The sequence below is a fragment of the Ctenocephalides felis genome, unplaced genomic scaffold (assembly GCF_003426905.1).
Source record: "Ctenocephalides felis isolate EL2017-DRISC unplaced genomic scaffold, ASM342690v1 CF-g0.4_SCAFFOLD_01492, whole genome shotgun sequence".
In the NCBI taxonomy this organism is placed as follows: domain Eukaryota; kingdom Metazoa; phylum Arthropoda; class Insecta; order Siphonaptera; family Pulicidae; genus Ctenocephalides; species Ctenocephalides felis.
This window is the reverse complement of record NW_020537646.1, coordinates 2,190,294-2,211,258: the sequence shown is the minus strand read 5'-3', so window position 1 is coordinate 2,211,258 and position 20,965 is coordinate 2,190,294. Positions and strand designations below refer to the sequence as shown.

At 31.9% G+C, this 20,965-nt stretch overlaps 1 protein-coding gene across 1 annotated transcript in view; it reads left to right on the top strand.

Annotated features, from left to right (window-relative positions):
• Positions 1-1,158: 1,158 nt before the first annotated feature.
• Positions 1,159-20,965, top strand: part of LOC113370224 (maternal protein pumilio-like) — a 218,776-nt gene continuing 198,969 nt past the window's right edge. The window contains exon 1 of the mRNA XM_026610897.1: positions 1,159-1,296. Coding sequence (XP_026466682.1) covers positions 1,159-1,296 — 138 coding nt within the window. The remainder of the gene's footprint in view (positions 1,297-20,965) is intronic.

Here is a 20,965-nt window from a genome sequence, read left to right as displayed (position 1 = left end):
TGTATTATAAAGATGTATGCATGCTTTTGCAACAAAACTAATTTGTGCTACTATGATAGTGTATGTATTCAGCATATTGCGATTTCCTTTAGTGTGTGTGTTTTTTATATGTGGGCACTCAGTATAAATTTATATCGTGTATATCATAATGCATAAATTGCAGCACATACATTTATGCGAAAAAACGTGATAACAGTATGCAACAATGGATAGATATTTGCGCTTGTATAATCAATCGAATTTACAATAATTTGCAATCAAAATTCGATTGCGTATCGGCAATTTTGTGGTGAGAGAGAACGGATGTGTGTCCATGTAAATTGTAAATATTATATCTAACAATTGTAATCTATATTTAACGATTTTAACAAGTCGAACGATGCCGCTCACTTGTGCAAGAATCGATTCATACGATCGATGGGAATCGATAGTAAAATGATAATAAAATTTGTGTACTTATATTTGAAGGAGATTTGATATGAAATGTTTTCGATGCTGTACCAGTGAGCTGAAATTTGTTCGACATTTTACAGTTTTGTAAAATTGCTTTAATTTTTTGCAGCATGATCTTATGTGCATAAACCCGACAAATATCGTGTAAATAGTGTCATTTGATGTACATTATCCTACAAAAACTTGATACATAACTGTACTGTTTGGCAATAATTCATGGATGCCCCGGATTTAATTCATGTAACCGATAAAGCGATATTGCCGTCGAGCATATTTTAAAAATGCATCCGAACGTGTTAGCTTAACGCTCACGGCTTGCTGCAGCGTGGACTGCGGACGTGCAGAGCAGCAGCCGCGTTTCAGTCGGTTCATGTAGCGTCAACTCTTAAGCCCACATGCTGCAACCAGCGGACCAATTCATCTCATGTTGAAACAACCGACCAAGTGCCTTTGAAACACTGATTTTACTATGATTACGTAGACGAATAAATACTGAAGTGATAGTGCTCATACTCCAAAATTATGAGGCACAACATTGTTAATTTTTAATCTAAATTATATTTTTTATATAGTTTATTTTTTATTTTTATTTTTGTTTTGTTTTGAATTGTTATATATTGAGTGTTCAGTGTGTGTACAGTGTAAATTTATACATATCTGTAGTGAGCTTGTTGTATTCTGATATTGTGATAATAATTCGTTAACATGGTCGTATTGGAAAGTGTTTTGGTTGGAGCACCATACGCTCATTGTCCTCCTACATTGAAATTGACACAGAAGAGGTATTTGGGAATACATCAATGGCTGAGCCCCATCATCAGCAAGGAGATAAAAACACAAATTGTAAGTTCTTTGTCATATTCAATTTGCTGTCTCCACATGTACGAACTTAGTGTTAAGGACCCGAAAGCTCACTTAAGCTTTGCTGTAAAATATGGTTTTCAGATACTGTAAATTTGTTTTATAGGTTTATTAGCTGCATGTATTTATTGCAGTGAATATTTCTTATGCTCTCTTTTTATTGTTTTAATGAATTGAATGCGTAGAGATTTGACCAAGATACGTTTTGTAAATACTGCGAAGATATGTAAATTTCTTATGTAAATAAAATCATCTATGCCACATACAATATTCATATCATCTACTTCTCCATTCATTTGGAATGTAATAAATATTTATCTAACATATTATTAAAAATGAATAATTTATACGTACTTTTATGAAGCCGCTGAATATATGTATACTCGTACATCCGATGGAAATGTACAATATTTTGCAATTTTCTGCTTGTATATAGGTAATGTTTTCGAAATACTGCGCGGTCAATTTTACGATACACTTTGATTGCAGATACCTTGGTTTGATCATAATAAAGATATAAGGTATTGGAATTAAATGATGTGTTTTAGATGTGCTTGTTATTTTGCAATAATTTACTGATAAATCACAAAATCTATTAATTTTTTTAGTTTGATGATGAAATGCAGCATTTTCTTTTACGATTAAAAGGCCTTTCATGTGCATATATAAATTGCTCGTCACTTGGTCGTTAGGAAAATATTCATGTTAATGATTACATAAAGATTTTACAATCGGTATGACTATCAACACAAGATCTAAGAACGAATGAGATGTTCACTCTCCAATATATCTTACATCAATAATTTCAGTTCTATATAAGTGGTTTGCAAAAAGCATAGATTATCAAGCACATAGAATTTCTTCTGTTTGTTCGTTTCGCACATTAATCTTGCCCATTCAAATTGTTTTGTTCACTTGTCGACACGAAACATAATTTGCAGCACGAGTGATAGTTCGGTGAAATCATTTTATTCGCCTAATTATATCATTATTTCTATCGTAAAATATTGGCAGCTCAGATAAATCAGATGATTGCATGTTCACTAAAGATCAGCATCGTTAAGGCTGAACTACTTTCTAGCAATTTCATGCAAGCTTTTCTCTTGTACATATATGGTTTTTCATTGTGGGCCGATACGTTAAGCTGAAATTAATTGTTGTTGCGGATGATATTTCAAAGTGATTAATAGAGGTATGAAGGAAACGTTTTATGGAATAGTTTTTCCGTGAATTCAGAGATAAGGTTTGATTTACGTTAATTATATTCACTTATGAATGTGTTCAACTAGGGAGTGGCGATGATTTATTAATTCGGATCACATAATCTGTTATGTGATCGAAATATATGTATAATGAAGTAAAAATATTGTGAAGAGATTTGATAAATAAAACTTGTGCAAAATAATTTAGTACGATTTCCTTCAATCTCTAATTAACTTCCCGTAGGGCAAGTTATAGTAATCGCAAAAAATCGAAAATGAAAATTTTTATATATCTTTACGTTTCAGGTTTCTGAACATTTTGGCATACCTTAGAAAAAATGGATGTATGTGTGTGTGTGTGTATGTGTGTGTGTGTGTATGTATGTATGTATGTGTGTGTATGTATGTGCGGATACAAATTTTCGTCGACGATTTCGGGAACACGGATCAACCGATTTGAATAATTCAAAAAACATTCAATTTGTATTGATAAGGAGACGTGCTGATTAATTTTTGGCGAAGGCAGGTCTAGCCGTTCCAAATATACGGGGCAAAAAGTTCCGAAAACGGTAACTCAGTTTTTAAGAGAACGGAGCGTCCGATTTTAATAATTCAAAAAACATTTTATTTGTATTGACAAGATGAAGAATCGATACAACTTTCATGAAGGTAGGTCCAGCGGTTTCGGAGATATAGACGAAAAAGTAAAAAAATGAGCCATTTGGCGGTCAAAAATGATCATTAGACATATGCACATCAAATTATCAGACATTTTATAGAGATTTTAACAATAAGTATACATTTTGTTAACATTCCTATCGGTTCCGTACCAATGCTTATGCGTTAGACAGCGACGCGGCGCTTACGCGCTTTATATTTTGTGTCTATGTAGTTAAAGCAGTAAGTCTGCTTTGAAAAAAAAGTTCAGATCTTCCACAATATGTCAAAAATAAAGAAAAAAAAAATTTTTTTCAAAAAAAATTTTTTTTAAAAAAATTTTTTTTTTTCAAAAAAAACTAATTTTTTGTCCAATTTATAGTTTCTCAAAAATCTTATTTTTTCAAAGTAATTTTTTTTCAAAAATGTTAATCGTTTTAAAAAAAAAAATAATTTTTGGTACGGGAAGTTCCAGCAATTTGCCTTAAAGCACGATGCCCTAATTGCCTTAAGACAGAATTCCACTTACAGCTAGTTATTTCCTAAATCTGACGTATAGTGGTAAAGTACAATATGGATGTCTATATGAAATCATCGAGGGCATAATTTTCTACGACCCGTGCAGATTTTTTCCAACCGTCGTCCGTTTATTCAGCAGTTCACCCTTTTCGACTGTTCGCCGCAAGATGAAAGAGGTCCATATTCTGCGTGGTATTAAAAAATATTTCAACCGAAAACCCGTGGCTCTCCTTGCCCGAAGCACATAAATAATGTATGTTCTGACCGTGATAACGCATACCTATGACCAGATAGGTAGATAGGTAGCCCTGCATAGAACATTTCTGCCATAGATAGATAGGGTATACTCGCACTGAATAGTAATGCATGATAAATGCGTTTGATAACTAATGAGTTCTATTAGCGCCGACACGTATTTTCGACGGTTCTCTATTATATTAATGGTCATTAACCTTTGTAATCCATTCGCACTTGATAATTTTAAATAAAACGTACATTGGGCCCTGATTGCGAACTAACCTAATTTTCAAATCAATTTATCGCTTTTGAACAGGCTATTTTTAAGTAAATTATTAGCTACAAATTATAAAATAAATAAAATGTAAATTGTCAATTGGATTTATAAAATTACAAAGTTTAGTGCAATCAGGCTGATTGAATCAGCATAGTAATAGCGTTAAAATTCTATGTATTTCATCGCTCGATTGTTTATTAGGTTTTAAATACATTGACAATGATTAATTTTATGAGTACTTTAATACATATATAAGCCTAGTTTTTATTTATATTTAGAAAGATTGTTCTGACATATATATTATATCGGGATTGCAACTAAATAAGTGCGGATTTTTGTTAGAAAATTTATTTTCATGGAACTAAATACTTTACGCTGTAATGCATTGTCCATTTTGATAACTGACTTTTTGCCATCTTTCAAGCAGCATTATTATATTTTATTATAAAAAACCCAAATTAGGTAAAATTTGACACCATATTGTAAGTTTCAGGACTATTTGGTGGATGTGGCGAAACATCACAACTAAGCTCTTATAATTTTTTCACAATGGCCAAAGATTTGTGATGGCAATAATGAAAAACAATGCACTGTTTTGATTTGACAATTCATGTTTTTTAAATTGCATTGTTTAATTTCGGTAGTTTAATGGATGCAATTGAACTGGTTGTTTGGTTGGGTTGTAAGAGTAAAAGTAGAGAATTCCATTATAATCAACTTCAACCGGTCGACCAGAGCGTTTTATCATTTTTGAGTGGGAAATCACCAGAACAAAATTTGGCAAAACAATTTTGATATTACTCTTTTTCATCAAACACCGCATTACTTTTTGTGAGCTTAGATGCTATTATACTTTTGCAGAAATTAAAAAGCAAAATATGACAAAAAATCTATCTGATTATTCATCTTTCAGTGAATATAAAAATTCAATAGAAACTATCTAATAATGAAATCCGCACTTACTTAGTTGCCATCCTAGTAGTTTATAACAGAGTTAGAGATGGTAACTCACCACGGAGTTTATCACTCCGATACAACTCCTCGCTCGAAGTGAATTCGAGTGGAGTTGTCATTTAGGATTTGTCATATCCGACTTCCCTAAACTGGTACTAAATCTGTTAACATCGCTTGATATTTTTTACTAATACAAAGATTTAGGTCGAAAGAAGTGGTCTTTTTCTCGCCTCACAGCCAATTTTAGGACTTTCCAGGTATATAATATTTCAAAATAACGCTATTTTGTATTTTATATTCTGTATACGATAATGTTTGTGCGTAAATGAGCTCTTTCAATGGTATACAACCAGCTAAAAAATATTTAGTATTATATTATAACTTTTACACAATTATGATTTTATAATTGTGCAAAAGTAATAATATGCTAATAAAACTACCTAATGTATAATTAATTCTCGAAAAGGAAATAGGTAAAGAACGTGAGGTATTATTATTTTATGAAAAATATTATACACAAAGATTTGTTTTTATTTCATATATAAGGTTCACTGCATTATCATATTAAAATAAACATATTCAAATAATTCTATATTTTCTCTTCAAAAATAATCACAAAATTGATTTTGATTCCCAGTTTTTTGTCAATTTGAGATTTGTATGCATATTGAAATGCATAAAATAGTAATTATTATAATAAAATGAACAAAAATGTTTGAACTATTTGTAAACTATTTCCAAAGTCTTTATAAATTCTTAGATATGTTAACAACACTCTAGTCTCAAGTATTATGTTTCAAAGTTGTTGGAGTTGTCGAGTTGTTAAGTGGATATGACTCCTCTCTGAAGCCTTCGGATATGATAAGCCCATCTCTAAACAGAGTAAAGGTTTGGAAGTCCATAGTTGACATAAATGTATTATTTTTTCGTTAAATACTCATTTTACTGTAGTTAGATGACGCAGTTTGCATCTTTAATTAATAACTTCGATAATTCCATTTCTGGTACGCACGACCTTTCAGCACACATCCTTCCCAAGAGGTAAATCAGCCGGCGTCGCGTCGCGTCGCGTCTCGTAAGTTGGCCGGGTCACTAAGCCTGTCTCAAGTGATCGTCGTTGTCATCCGCTTTCTGCGCGTCAGTTTCCGGCCCGACTTTCCCGTACGGCACGTTTCCGACATGTTTCGCATCCGATTCGCGGACATTTCCTTCGGAAAACGTGCTTCGGGAAAACCCTTCTGGTTTATTCAGTACACACATTTCGCTGCCTCGCGAGCTACGGATATTTTTCTTGTGGATAACATCACCGGACATATTTATCTGTTTGGCTTACCCGCACGTGGAACTGTTCATGTATAATAATAAGCGGACAATTTATTACATTCGGATCTTTTTCACTAATATTTGATTGTAACGGGAGGGTGCCATTACTTGTATCGACACGTAAGGGATTACCAATTCACATACATGCTTTACACATACTTATTTCTTCAATTATTCAGATGCTATCATTATAGATTTCTTTTGTAAACTCTGAAATGAATTTGCATTTTGTAATGTAATTTGAACATCTTAAATGGAAGTCGGCAAACAATTTTTGCTATTATAATTATTATCTGTGATCTTTGGTTTGATAGTCATACATTTACACTTAGTTTCAATAAATGTTTTATCTTTATATATTAAAACATCCGAATTCCACTAATCAAATATTATTATGTCTTTGACTTTTACGAAGAATTTCATTTAACAACATTCATTTCCTGTGACGAACATTGGGTAGATTTTTGTTTGCATTTTTCTAAAATAATAAACCGATAGTGCAGTAGACGTAAAATTAAAACGAACAAAACTGTCTATGCATTAGTAATGGTTGTCGTAAATTCATTTTAAATGGATTATTTCTTCGTTCGGTCTTGCATCGTTTGAATTGCAAAAAAGGATTACGGATTGTACAGTTAGATATATATGTTAATTTACCACGATTTAAATGCACATTTAAAACATTCACCAGGTGGTTTTTAAATCTGCTATTCGTTTTTGAAATTTTTACTTGTAGTTACATGGACCACAATAACATTTTTATTATTCAGATCAAAACGCTACTTTTATTGATTTTTTTGAATAATTTTTTTTGTAGCACATATGATTTTCTCGTATTCGTTTTAAAGTTTTGATTTATATTCGAACATTACGGCTTTGCTGTTGTTTATTGTGCGTGATAACTTATGACGACTGCAAAATATGCAATGAATTTTGTTTGGTTATAAATCAAGAGTGTCAAACCCAACAATTCCCTCGGTTCAGCTTTTGAGTAAATGAAAACTGCAGCTTTTCCAAATTAAGAACAAAAAATATCAATAAAAGTTGTAAATTATAAATGATAGAAAATACGGTGAACGATTAGTTAGATGGAAGTATATTCATTAATTGCTTTAGGAAACAGTTTTAATGATATTGTTTAAATTAAAGTTTAGCAAAAAATGAAGCTTGAAACTTCTACACATACGTCTTACGTTTTGTTAAGATGTTTAAGTTTAGAATGTTTAGTAAGTTAAGTTTTATAGCATACATGCAGGTCAGTAGAGACTAATATGCATCGTTAATTTTGATGATAATATGATAACGTAATTGCTATTAACACTTATCGGTTATAGCTTATAATTAAGCTTACTAAGTCATAAATTTCATAACGATATAAAATGGTTGATTAAATTTAATTAAATTGAGTTTTATGTCATTGATTTATGATATTGAGAAGATAATTTACAGTTTACTACTTTTTTTCACTTTGATGAACTTCAATCATTATCATAGTTGAAGCAAAAAGTTCAAAGTTGATTCCTTGTGATGTCATTGGAGCTTCTGTTTCTCCTAAGCAATATTTAACCCGTTAGAGGGTATCATGTGGCATTTCGAGGCAAATAAATTGTTTTCAGCTTCTCGGGTTGCCAGTGTGCCGTTATTGCGCGATGAAGTTAGCCTACCGTAGCGCAGAGTTGCTCCATACAGGTGCTTTCATGTCCTGTGTTTTCGCCAAAGTTTAGTATAACTTGCGCTTCTCAACTAAGATTTAATAGAGATATTTTGCACGGTCGTGTTCATTATGAGACGTTTATCAATTTTGCGCAGTGCCCGTAACGTTTCGCTACAGGAAAACAGGAAACTTTAGACGTTTATGAAATTCTCTTTCAGTTGTTGTGGAAAGCCAACTCTAGATAATAGTTTTTAACGTGCCGGTACCTGCATAATATTATTATTTTGTATTTACTTCATTACTTCTCTAAAATCGTAAACTAAGGAACAGATTAGAAGTTATTGTACATTTGTTTATTTGCAAAAACTTAAGCATTGACAGTTCACTAGAGTTTGAATTTATTGACCAATTACAAAGTTGCTTGAATCTTTGTTTTCTGACAATTTCTTGACCTATGAAAGTTGCCATATGTTAGAATGTTAATATTTCTACATTTACAAATATTACTTTTCTCGTATTATGGTTTTCCTATAAATGTTTGTCTGTACTAAATTTATCGAATGTTCTTTTCAACGAAATGTAGTATGTAAAATCTATGGACTTTTCGGTAGTTACTCCCATATCTCATGGGAGCGACAGTATAAGCCCGGAAGGATATGGGAATCTAAGTGCTGAGTATGAGAGAACTTAATGTAAGGAACTGAATATTCTGAAGACACGAGATACATTTTGTATCATAAAATTTTATCGAGTATCATATAAGGGGTTTACTGTCATATAAATTTGGTAAGCTACTGACAGTATTGAAGTATTTTTCATCCATTTTATATTTTGTTTTCGTTTATATGTTCTTGATGCTCACTCTATTTTATGATTGTGAATAAGCACTGAAAGCTTAGAATCAACAACATTTTAATAGCTTACATTTAACACTTTATTACTGTTAATCCTAATGCCATGAACTACATTGCAGTGAGCTATAATATAAAGATTTTTTTTTATTTCTTTGTGAACGACTTTGATTATATAACACTAACGTCCAAAAGTTTAATATGTATTCATAATATACATCTTTTACATGACGTGGAAAACATGAGGGGTAATATTTACTCGTTGCCGTAAACTGTACGTGATCGTTTTGGAAAACACGTAACTTTTGTTCAAGGGCTTTTCGGTATTAAATATGTATATATAAGAATATTGTGTGGTAACTAACACGCTTCAAGAAAAAAGACTTCAATTACTTTTGGGATGGCGAGGTACAGAGACGATTCCATTTGGTAGTGGAACAAATTTTTTGGTTTTGACAATTTTGAGAAACTTATGAACTTATGATTTGGAAAAAATTTAATCTTGAAAGTTAGAAATATGTAGGGTAGAGCGGGGCTAGTTGAGCATAGGGGCAAGTTGAGCAATCGAAATATCTCGAAAATTATTCACCGTTCGTTTAGGCATTATATGGCGAAAAGATAGGGGTTTGGGACAAATAAACATTCCGCGATCGCTAGTGGCCGCTGGACAAATGAGTGAGGCTCCCGGGCGTTTTGTTTATTTTGAGACCAAAAAGTAAAAACGTAATTCATCACGAGTTTTTGTTTGGTTTAGTCAAATGTTATTTACTTGTAATCAGGTAAATGTTATTCTTTCATATAATTATAGTACTTTTAAGATGCACAGAGATTCTGGGTATAATTCTCACGTTTTTTTTTTATAAACTCACTTTTGTTTTGAAATTCCGAGTTGGGTTCAGTTGAGCATAGTTGCTAAACTTGTACTGTCACTAAGGCAACTACCATTAACTTCTAGAAATTAATTATTATTTTTAGGATTTAAGCTAAGTCTATGAGTAATAATATAAAGAAATAATGATTTTAAACAAAAATACTGAATATAATGGTAAAGTAATTCCTAAGATACGATATTGTTTTGTTGATTCTACTTTTCGTTAATTATTCAAAGCAAATTACTATAGTTTTGTTTTCTCTGTCAATAAAGACTATAAATATAGAACTGGTTATTGAAAACTTATTTTATTTCATCATTAATCGACATTGAACCTATGATTTCATTATACTTTCTTAGTGCTCAACTTGCCCCACCTATGGGGTACATTGAGCATACTTGACTTTTTGCATTTAAACAGCAGTAGCTTCTAAATTTCACTTATTACCAAAAAATAGTATTAACGCTTTTGTTAAGCAACTCCATTAAGCCGTATAGTAATTTATTGAGACTTTTCATTGAGGAGCTACATCCGTTTAAGTAAAAATTTGCTCAACTAGCCCCGCCCTACTATATTAGAGTTGTTCTAGTGAGAGTGATCTTACAGTATATTCTTGGGTAATATTATGTCCAGCTTCTATCTATTCTCTATCCCAGTATTAACAATGTGTAAGCATTCTTTTACAATATTTTGCAACCGGCGTGTTTGCTCTGAGCCGCGAGCGGATCGGTTGTTCTTCTTGCAGTATCAGATTTCTTCGCGTAATATCCTTCACTGGCCACACCTGTTTCGTGTTCTTCTCTGATTTACGACATGTACGGGCGCACTTTACGGCGTGTTAATGGTCAACTCGTCGTAATCCCGCACGGCACTTCATTTCCACCCAATGATGAGAGAAAATGTTCCTTTTTCTCACTAAGCTCCATTTTCGTTTCTTGCGGGCGATTTGTTTTTCAAAACATATTACCTTCACCGACCGACCGACCGCACTTTGTGCGAGTGACGTTGATTGATTCCGTTTATCCCCTAAGTCATTTTGCGCATTTTCTAGAATTAATTAACGAAGACTGTAAATATTTCTGAAGTGTACATGCAATAATTTAAGGGTTTAATTAAGATTTAAACGGGATTTACAAAATTGATAAATTGATTCGATATTTACAATTTTCATAATAAAAAAATGATCTTGTTTTTTTTTGGGTTATTCTGGAAGTTCAAGTTAACACTAATCAAGAATACTTAAAAAAAATAATAAGTGGATTTTAAAAAAATTAAAATAATTTTGTAGGTATGTATATATACTACGATAATACTTTTCTGTCCGCAAAGCTTTAAACGCGTTTTTTGAAACTATTTTTTTCGACACGATATCCATGATTTTTCAACTTGCACTGGACCCATTTATTTTCTTTTTTGAAGTTTTTGAGTCCTTCGCCTTTTTTAGGGCTTTTAAAAAATTGCATGAAATTCATGCCTCTGGACCAGAATAACCCCTTAAATATGGGTATTAATATTAGCTTACTAATTTTTAATTTGTGCTCCAATGTATTGTATTATTTCTAACTTTTATACTTCTCTAGAATCAAAATTGTTTCTTTACTCGATTTAATCACCCTGGCTCGATATGAGTTTGCAAATACTTCACGTATATATTCTCTCCTAGTTTGCAAGCGATAAAATGATTTCATCGATATTGAAGCTCAACTTTGCAATATGATTATGCATTCCCAGTTATTGTTATATTGCCTAATATGCTGTTCGTGCCTACCATATAACATCGCAACTTCACTATCACATTTCGATCAATTGCGATCGCTATGTGTTATAATTCGCCCGGCCCACGCAATTATTAATATATTCAATATTCAATATTGTATCGTGAGCATATGTATAGTGCGTCTGTGTTTGAAGTTTGTTGGAAATTGATCGGCATTCGTGTTATTGTTCCACCATCAGGTCGAAAGGAGGGCGACTGGCTAAACCGCTTTGTAAATAATGAAGTATCACTAATGCTTGACAAGGTTAGTCAGCAGGCTTGGCCATCAATAATAATTAAAATGCCGCCATTTTCCGCATATTAAAACACTATTGTAAGGCGGACGCCAGATGAATCGTTTGTTTAGCTACTGTTTTGTTCATCTGGTTTTGTTACATATTGCATGCCTATTGTGAGTTGCAATAGGTGTAAACATTGGCGCGCTGACGAAGCAATTAGTTGTAATGAATTGCTATGAGTAATAAATATAGGTTACAATTTATGACATGATATTACAATTTATATAAAGTCTCAATTATGCCATATTATACTGGTCTCTAATAATAAACGAACCAAATTTCTTTCGCAAAATTCAGGCTACAATTTAATCCTAATCTTTTAGCACATTCATTGCTATCCCTGTGTTGCTTATGCTTTATCTTATCTTGTGCTAAACTTTTTTATTCGTAAATATTAAATAAAATCTTTTTTGGACATGTTGGCTAGAAATTACTTTAAAGTGCAAGGAAAGTGCCTGTCTATTGACAACAGTCTCACGCAGCATATGCGTGCGTAGCAGGGAATGTTTTAATTGACTATTTTGGCAAAAACAAAGATTTTGTGGTGATTGCAGATATTTACGAATGATAATAGAATAATAATTGAGTAACACAAATAATTAATAAAAAATAGACCTAATCAGGGACTGTTGCAAATTTTAGCCATTTCAATAAAAAATTGTATATTGCTATAGAAATTACAAGCATAAGGATGTCACAATTAATATTAATTCTCTATTAAAATTATGTATATTTTCTATTACTTAATTTGGTTTATTACATACATGCTACTACACAATTACAATTGTATCCCTTAATGGTATAATGGTAATTGTACATCGTTTGGTGTGCTCCATAAAATCATTGTGTTATGTAAATGGGAATGGACATTCGGGAGTTGTTCTATTAATATTATTGCTATTATTGGTGCTATTTTCGTAATGTCTCGATTAGATTTTATGTTGCGCATTTTACTATTTAATTCTAATTATTTTTAGATGAAATTTCCACTTATCTCGTCGAATAGAATAACTCTTACTATATTATTTGTAATTGTAACTAATGCTCGCTTGATATAACTATCTAATGTTTGCACAATTTTATGCGTTTTTTATGTTTTTTTTAACTCGAACAATTAGATTATGTAATATATTGATTATTAGGGCCCAATTTGATTTGAACAGTTGATACGGATTGTTCAGATAATGCCATTGCTATAAATAATTAAAACATAAATTGTAATTATCTATGAATAATCATTACAATCGCGTCGAGCTTCAATTATATCAATGAGCGCCTTACATTTTCTTTTATAACCTTCTGCTATAAAGAAGCTAATTATTACTTTATCAAGAGCGAGTTTGTTTTTGTTTCATTTGCTAGGCTACGATATGCGTTCGTGCTTCTGTATTTCATCTTTGGATAGCAATAAATATTCCGTTCATGACTTTTATTACCGATCGCACATGTTTACTAAGCATTTTCAATATTATTACATGCTTCTGCTCGTAATTTGAAAACGATTACAATGTGCCAGCAATCTGTACTACATCCAATATGGTAGTTGAAGATAAGACTAGTTGGAGCAGGTCTCCACAACCTGGGTTGTCATAATATGAAGTATATATGGTATAAGATTATATTTTTTGGAATTTTTGTCACGCTCGATAAACAAATTTATCTGCTAATTTATAAAATCAACAAGAGGTGTGCATGAAGAGATTTATGTTCTTTTAAAATATGTTGATCTAGTAGCTCATATAATTTATCTCCTTGATTGTGTGCAACACCTCTGAATAACAAAAAAAAATTAAATAGTTTTGGAAATTGTTGTACAGATATATATTGCGATTGCAAATAAATGCTTGTGCTTTAATTTTATCAAAATTCGTAATTTTGAGATGATAGTAGTATTAGATCAATGTTTTATTGAGTTTTGTATAGTATGGTCCTTCTCATACTGTTCAAGGAATTCTGTAATTTTTTGATTATACCATTATAATATATCCAAGGTAATAAACTTCCATATTCAACAACCCTGCGTGTATCCTGTGTTGAAAATTCTAAGATGTAATAAACTGAAGGGAAGCCTTAGGATAAGGGCGTTTCAACAAGCAATTTATTGACTACGCCACGAGGCAAATTGAACTGAGCAGGCAATACGTTATTATAGCATTAAATATGCAAATATCACTTGTATTTATGAATGCCTCTTGCTTCCGGAAGTGGAAGCTTTAAATATTTCAAGAAACTACCATAGATATAATAGAATGAGAAGACCTAACTATAACTGAAAAGGAAAACATTTTTTTCTGAACATGAACTCACTTTTGTCACGTTTTTGACTGCTAATTTTGTAGAATCGACAACTTACCAAATGAAGTATCTTCCAAAGGATTTTCATTTCCAAGTTTTCGATGATAATATTAAATTTCTGTTGTCTTTCCACCATGTCATTCGCAGATCTCTACCTCTTCGGACTGTGTTTCTGTATTATCCTGGGCACAATTTCCCGTTCTGGTTAGCTATAAACGTCCCCTATAACGCGTAAACATATTTTGTATCATCTGGGAGAAAATTGCTAAACCTCTTTGAAGGTAACAGACAAGATACCGCAGAAGTATCATCGGACATTGTCGTCATATATAGAGGTGTGCTCTCAATTCGCAGGTGTTCTGCGAAAATGCAGTGAATTTAAACAAACGCCATTGTATTAACTCACAAGTTGGAAATGGGTTCTTAAACTTCAAAAGTTGTATTTTTAGAGAATTATGGTGAAGTATCATTGCACTAAAATTTTATGTCGAGTATGTTTTAACAAAGCTTGGATAACTGAGAAAACGTTAGGGAAAGGGTTTGGAAATACGTGGAATAACTTCTCTGTACAGTACAAAAATTTAAAAAGTACTTCACCAGTTTTATGGAGTTTTGATAGTAATAATACAACTGGATGATATTTTCATTCGAATGAAAAACACAAAGAAGATAAATTAATTCATCATAGTTTTGTGTATGAGTGTGTAGTTTTAGAGGTGCACTTATTTGAGGTTTAGATTATGTCGAGTAAGTTTAGCAATTTTCAGATAAAATTGGAATGCTATAATACGGGTCTATCTTCCTATGAGTTGATAGCAACGAATTGCCAAAAAGTTGTGTATTTGCTATGCGTTCATGCGTTTTACACATAAAACCTAACTTCACGTATGTGTTATCAAAGAAAGTTCCACTCATGATAAAATTGTTATTTGACGTTTTTTAAAATGACCATACGTCCTGGTTTGGCCGGGACAGTCCCGGATTTCCACCTCGTGTCCCGGGTTAGTACTTTAGGAGAATCAATCGTTGTCAAATAAGAAGCTCAACTTTCCTTTCGCAATTTTCTTCGCAGATACAAGTTCTAGAACTGTTTCTATCATCTAAACAAGAATTCAATTCTCTTGTATTCTTTGAACACGTCATTTTACAATACGTGTTACCGCGTAATATAAATGTTGCTGCCAATGTGTTCGCATGTTACAATATTCACATGTCCTGTCAAGTTATTGTGTTCTTGCGTAAATTCTTTGATACTGGCTTGTTCAGCATATAGTTGCTAATTTTTTGTACAATTTAATATTTCAAAAATCGTGACTTGGGATGACACAATATGTACATTTGGTAAATGAAAGCTATAAATTGAATTACTTAATAAGAATCTATTTTTATTTATAGTTATGCTTATTTTTTATCTTACAAGTTAGTAGCAAGTCTCAACCTATATCTATATTAATCTTTAATATTTCTCAATTGTTTACATACGAAAATATATTCACGACTGCCGTTCACAAGTCATTCATGAAATTGTAGGCGTTAAATCTGGTTCTTTCATTAATGGCTATTGCGCAATATACAAAGACATAAATCTAGGTGACATTGTGCAAATAATTTATTCTGCGTAATACACAAGATTAAGGTCAATATATTACTTGATATTATATTGCCTGTTTATACACACATTGGTATGTTTTTAGTGACAGTTATGGTTCGCTTCAAATATTTTAGTTGTTTTAATGAACTATAAAAATACTGTCAGAACTTTACTTCTTGGATCGCGTCAAACTATGTAGTGATTTAAAAACTAAACTCCATTATATTTTTAAATTAAATTATTATTATTTTGAATTTACTCTGATATGTTTCCAGATGACATATGTGCAATTAAAATATTTTGCATGACTTTCATATGCTTTTACTTGCCAGACAAATTTATTCAAATTATTCGCACGACACAAAGGATAAAATGTGAAAAGTTTTTAATCGAGTTTAATGCACTATGAATTTAAATCATTTTTTATGAAATACAATTAACAGTATCGTAATAGGAATCTTTGGTGATATACTACTTTTTTAATATCCAAATGAAATACAGTTTTGAATTTTTTTAATTTTGTATGATTTAAAATGTGTATTTTATTTCTATTATTTTGTTGTCTCTCTTTATCAGTCATCCAACGGGATTCGAATTCATTTTTAAATTAAAAAACGTTTCCAATTTATTGTCATGCAGGATTGATTGTAACAAAACATGGCGTATGAAACTATAATTATAATCGAGTAAATATTTTTGTCACAGTGTATTTTCCAAAAATGTAATTAAATATTCAGCATGGAAATATGTGGAATGAAAGTTTAATCATTTTATGTAATCGAAACAATTTTGTTAATGACTAAATTATACCATACATTATGTAAATGTAATTTGGATTTAATTTCATTAGTTTTGTTACCAATTTCGAGTGGTCGTAAAAATAATAGTTTATGCATGAATATTAATATAGTAGCGAATTTAAATATTGATTTAGGATTTAAATCGGAAAAGTGTTCATACATTTTTGAGTACCAATTTTCATTTTCGTTATTAAGAACTTCATTAATAGAATAATCACTACTTGGATGTTAAAATTTGCCCAATTAGTCAACACTGGTTCAAAAGCTATTCTCATATAGCTCTTCATTATGTTTGCTTTTATTGTTTCTACATATTACCATATTCATCATATATTATTTAGTAAAAGCATTTGCACCGATTATCTGCATTTAGGTATTATTTACGTGTACACATACATAATTTCGTATGATTTATGTATCATGAACGATTTATCAATAACTATTTCGTTCCAGTCAATTAACCTCGGAAAAGCGTTATAAAGTTACAAGAAGTAATATTGAGTTCGTTTAAAGTAACAATAAGTTTTAGTCGGAGTAAAATCAGTAATCTATTCGAATTTCTCGGCCTCGGCGTTTGTTTAGAAAGCGCGCCTTTTTCGCGTGCATCTTTTTCATTTTATACGTGGAATGAGAGGTTTTAAGCAAGCTCCGATTGCAGGAAAGCAAACACGTATAGGAAAACCAGGGGTAGCAAACTAGGAATATAAAATAGATAAAAATCATAAATCAATATACTAGCTTGTGAGCGTTCAGTAGTGCATTGATGAGTTTGTTTCTTAAAAGTCTTAGTCAAGTACATTTTATAAACTATAATGATCATTGACTAATTTTTGTAGAGGCTTCTTATTCGAATATTATTTTAGCACGGTAAAATGGCTTTAATATTTGTAGGTACAACATAATTTTTAGTTCAGCCAGATGCCAGAATATTGAAATCATAGTAATGAACTTGTCGGTTTTCTCATTATCCTATTTCTATTAACTTGGGGAAAGCTTCATAAATTCAGGAGCGGTCCAAGGGTCCTCAGCGCCCGCATGCAATTTTTTCCTTGGCACTTCTTTTCCTCTATTTTTTAACTGTTTTTACAGTTTGTCATAAAATTATATGAAAAGCTATGTGTGATGGCGCCTCCTCGACTTTGCGCCCGCACTTTTCCCATTGCATTCAGGATAGGACCTAAAATCCATACACAAAATTGTTATAAGCTGTCTGCAGATTCGACTTCCAATTCAATCGACTTTTTTACCCAATATGCACTTACCATCGAGCCGCAAGTTTGCCAACACCGTTTTGAACTATAGTAATGATACCTTTCGGCCCGCGATGTTGCAATCAGACCGTAACCAAACGGAAAAACGAATGGGGTAAGTTGAGATTTATTTCATCGTTTATGTTTTTCTACGGATGAATAGAAGAACAGCCGGGAATTTGCCGCTACGTGAGGTAGAAGTAGAAAAATACTAATAAGCGCACTGGTAAAACGAAGAAAAAAAAATTACAACATGATGCGTTATTCACATTAATTTTAAATCAGAGAGAATAATAACAACTTATATATGTATTATCCAAATTGCAAGGTCATGGTTGAAATTTTTGAGATATTTATCAGAATCAATCAATTTTATTCGCACTTCCAATTCCCAGGAACATGAAAAACGTTCAGTAATCGAATTGAATATTAGACATCTGCCAATTGGATGTTACCGCTACCGCATTGCGTACTGCGAATCAATATATTTTCTCTCATTATATTTTGAGAGATTCAGTACTAATAAAATTATTCTGCTTGACCGATTTATTTTTAACGGAATATTTCATGTTTATTTTTGCGATATTTTTCATTTTAATGAATCGTTATAAATACATCGGTATATATCTTCATAGTATATAATTACCATTATTGAAGGTGCGCATTTTGATATACTTTTCAATGACAATTTTTTTTACAATATATCTTTTATTACATAAATATCACCTAAAACATCTTATTTAATTATTCCGCCATCGTTGATTGTTATTTTAAACTCGCAAGACACATTTTCGAAATGACGAAGGAATAATTAATGTCATGAATATTAATTAACGGTGGACAAGGCGGCCCCACAATATTGTGGATGTAAATTAGTAAAGGGTTAAAATTTGCTGATCATATTGAATACAAGGTCTGGAGAATAGATAGAATATTTTAGAAGAAGTTGATATTGAATTGTTGTTGCGCCTTAACCCTTTGCACTTGGGGCAATATCATGTTGACGTTGCAATGTACAAGTGGAAAGAGTTAAGTCATACAAATTAGTATTTAATCAAATTTTGTTAAAGAGAGTTCCATTCCTTTATGCTCTAGTATCAAAGCTAGTATATGTGTGGATTATTAGAGCTTTCTGTGGCAATTTCAAGCGCCAAATACAATTTTGTCAGAAACTCGACGGTAAAACTGGAGTTGTATACGATGTGACTAATATAAATTTGTTGCTCTGTATATAAATTTATGAAGTTGCAGTACCGTAGTAGTGCAGGCAAGTGTATGTCCCGATATCACATTAGTTTTCGATCGCAAAACGGCGAATGTACATCATGGCATAAGCCACAAACTTCTGCCAGCCGTCTGACTTTAATACGCAAAGGAAAATGTATTCTGAACTGTGGTAATCCGACTCGTCGTCATTGTATTTGCATATTATGCATGAGTACGGCCCATATATGAACGACATGCGAGTTTATTGCATGGAAGTTATTGGTAGAGAGTTGGCTAGCATATATTTTACTAAAGAATCGCAAATAAATGTTAACTGCTTCTGGATTTTGCTTGAATCGAAACATTCATGATAAAATTCATCTTTATGGGAATACGAAATTATTTAGTTCAGTTATACTTGACGAATGTATAATCTTTGAAAAAAAATCATTCAAATTCAGTCAAAAATACAAATAATATGCAAATTCTCGCAAGAAATGTAATATTCATGTTCCTGTTCATTTCTTGATCAATATGCAAATGCTTGTGCAAAAACTAGCCAAACACGAAATATTGTTTGTACTGGGTGAGATCTAGCCGAAAAGTAAACTAAAAATCCTTCTTTTTTGACATTGAATATGTTGTTCTATACCTGTTTGGCTCAGTATGTAACTCAAGTAGTTTGTCACACAAATATAGAAAATGGGCATGTTAGGTTACCCACCATTGAGGATCATCACTATACTTCTACTTCTAGGACTGTTACAATATCAAGATAATGAAATGGCCTGTAATGAATCTTAAAATAAAAAAAAATCTTTTAACGATATTCCGTCTATTTGCTCTCAGTCTATATCTAATTTTAGTGGTCGACTTTTAGTAAAATACAACCTAGTATAAACTTCATTCTCTTCAATCGAGCTACCCCTCTGTTCGTCGAATATGATGGCTTGTGTTGATAAGGTCAAAATATGGGAGTCTCATGATATGCGGGCGTACAGAAATGTCAAATGAATATCATTGTACGTCCAACTTAATATCTCAAGACTTAATAGACTGTTAAATGTCTTGATGAGATCGCCCTTTAAACAGAAACTGGAATGGAACGATTTTAATGAAAACTGTGAGGTTGTGAGGTAAAGGTTTTGTAACCCTCTTGGCATTTACTTAAATCCATTTGTTTTTGCTTTGAATGTCACAAAAATAAATAAAAATGAAGGCTGATTTTGGGGTAATATATTTTGGACTAGAGTCAATATCTAAGTTAAGGATCTAATTAAATTTTAAACAATTCAGGAATTTTTAATGCTATAATATTACTAATTTTTGACATGGGTACAATGAAGGCTCAAATAGATTGATGTTTAATTTATCAAATTAATGATATCAAGGCCCATGTCGAAGCATCGAATCCGCAAAGTTTCCTGGAGAGCAGAACTCATCAATTACGCGCAGTAAACACGCCAAAGCACACGTGGAAGTTAATGATGTAATAATCAGTCATCTTGATTACGAACAAAGTTGCATTTCTGCTGAAGACAATGATGCCTTTGGCTTGCAAGTTTTTATCTGGATGGATGCTCTATTAAAACATTTCCGAGACAATGACAAAGTGGAATGTGAACGCATTTGCCAGCCATAACGGGTTTTGACGCTGATATCATCATTACTATAATTTTTGCTTCAGCTTGAAGATTGAATCTGTCACTTTACATGACGGAAGTTATTTAAAATAGATTTACTTTTCTTGTTTTGAAATATCATGCGAAGCGATATCTTTTTTCGATAAAAATCTTAAATATTAGAGATACTCTATTAAAGTGTCAATGCTTTATTTTAAAATTGTAATAAATCAAATAAAAAATTACATACGTCGATGAAAATAGACTTTTAGAATAAAAGTCTTCA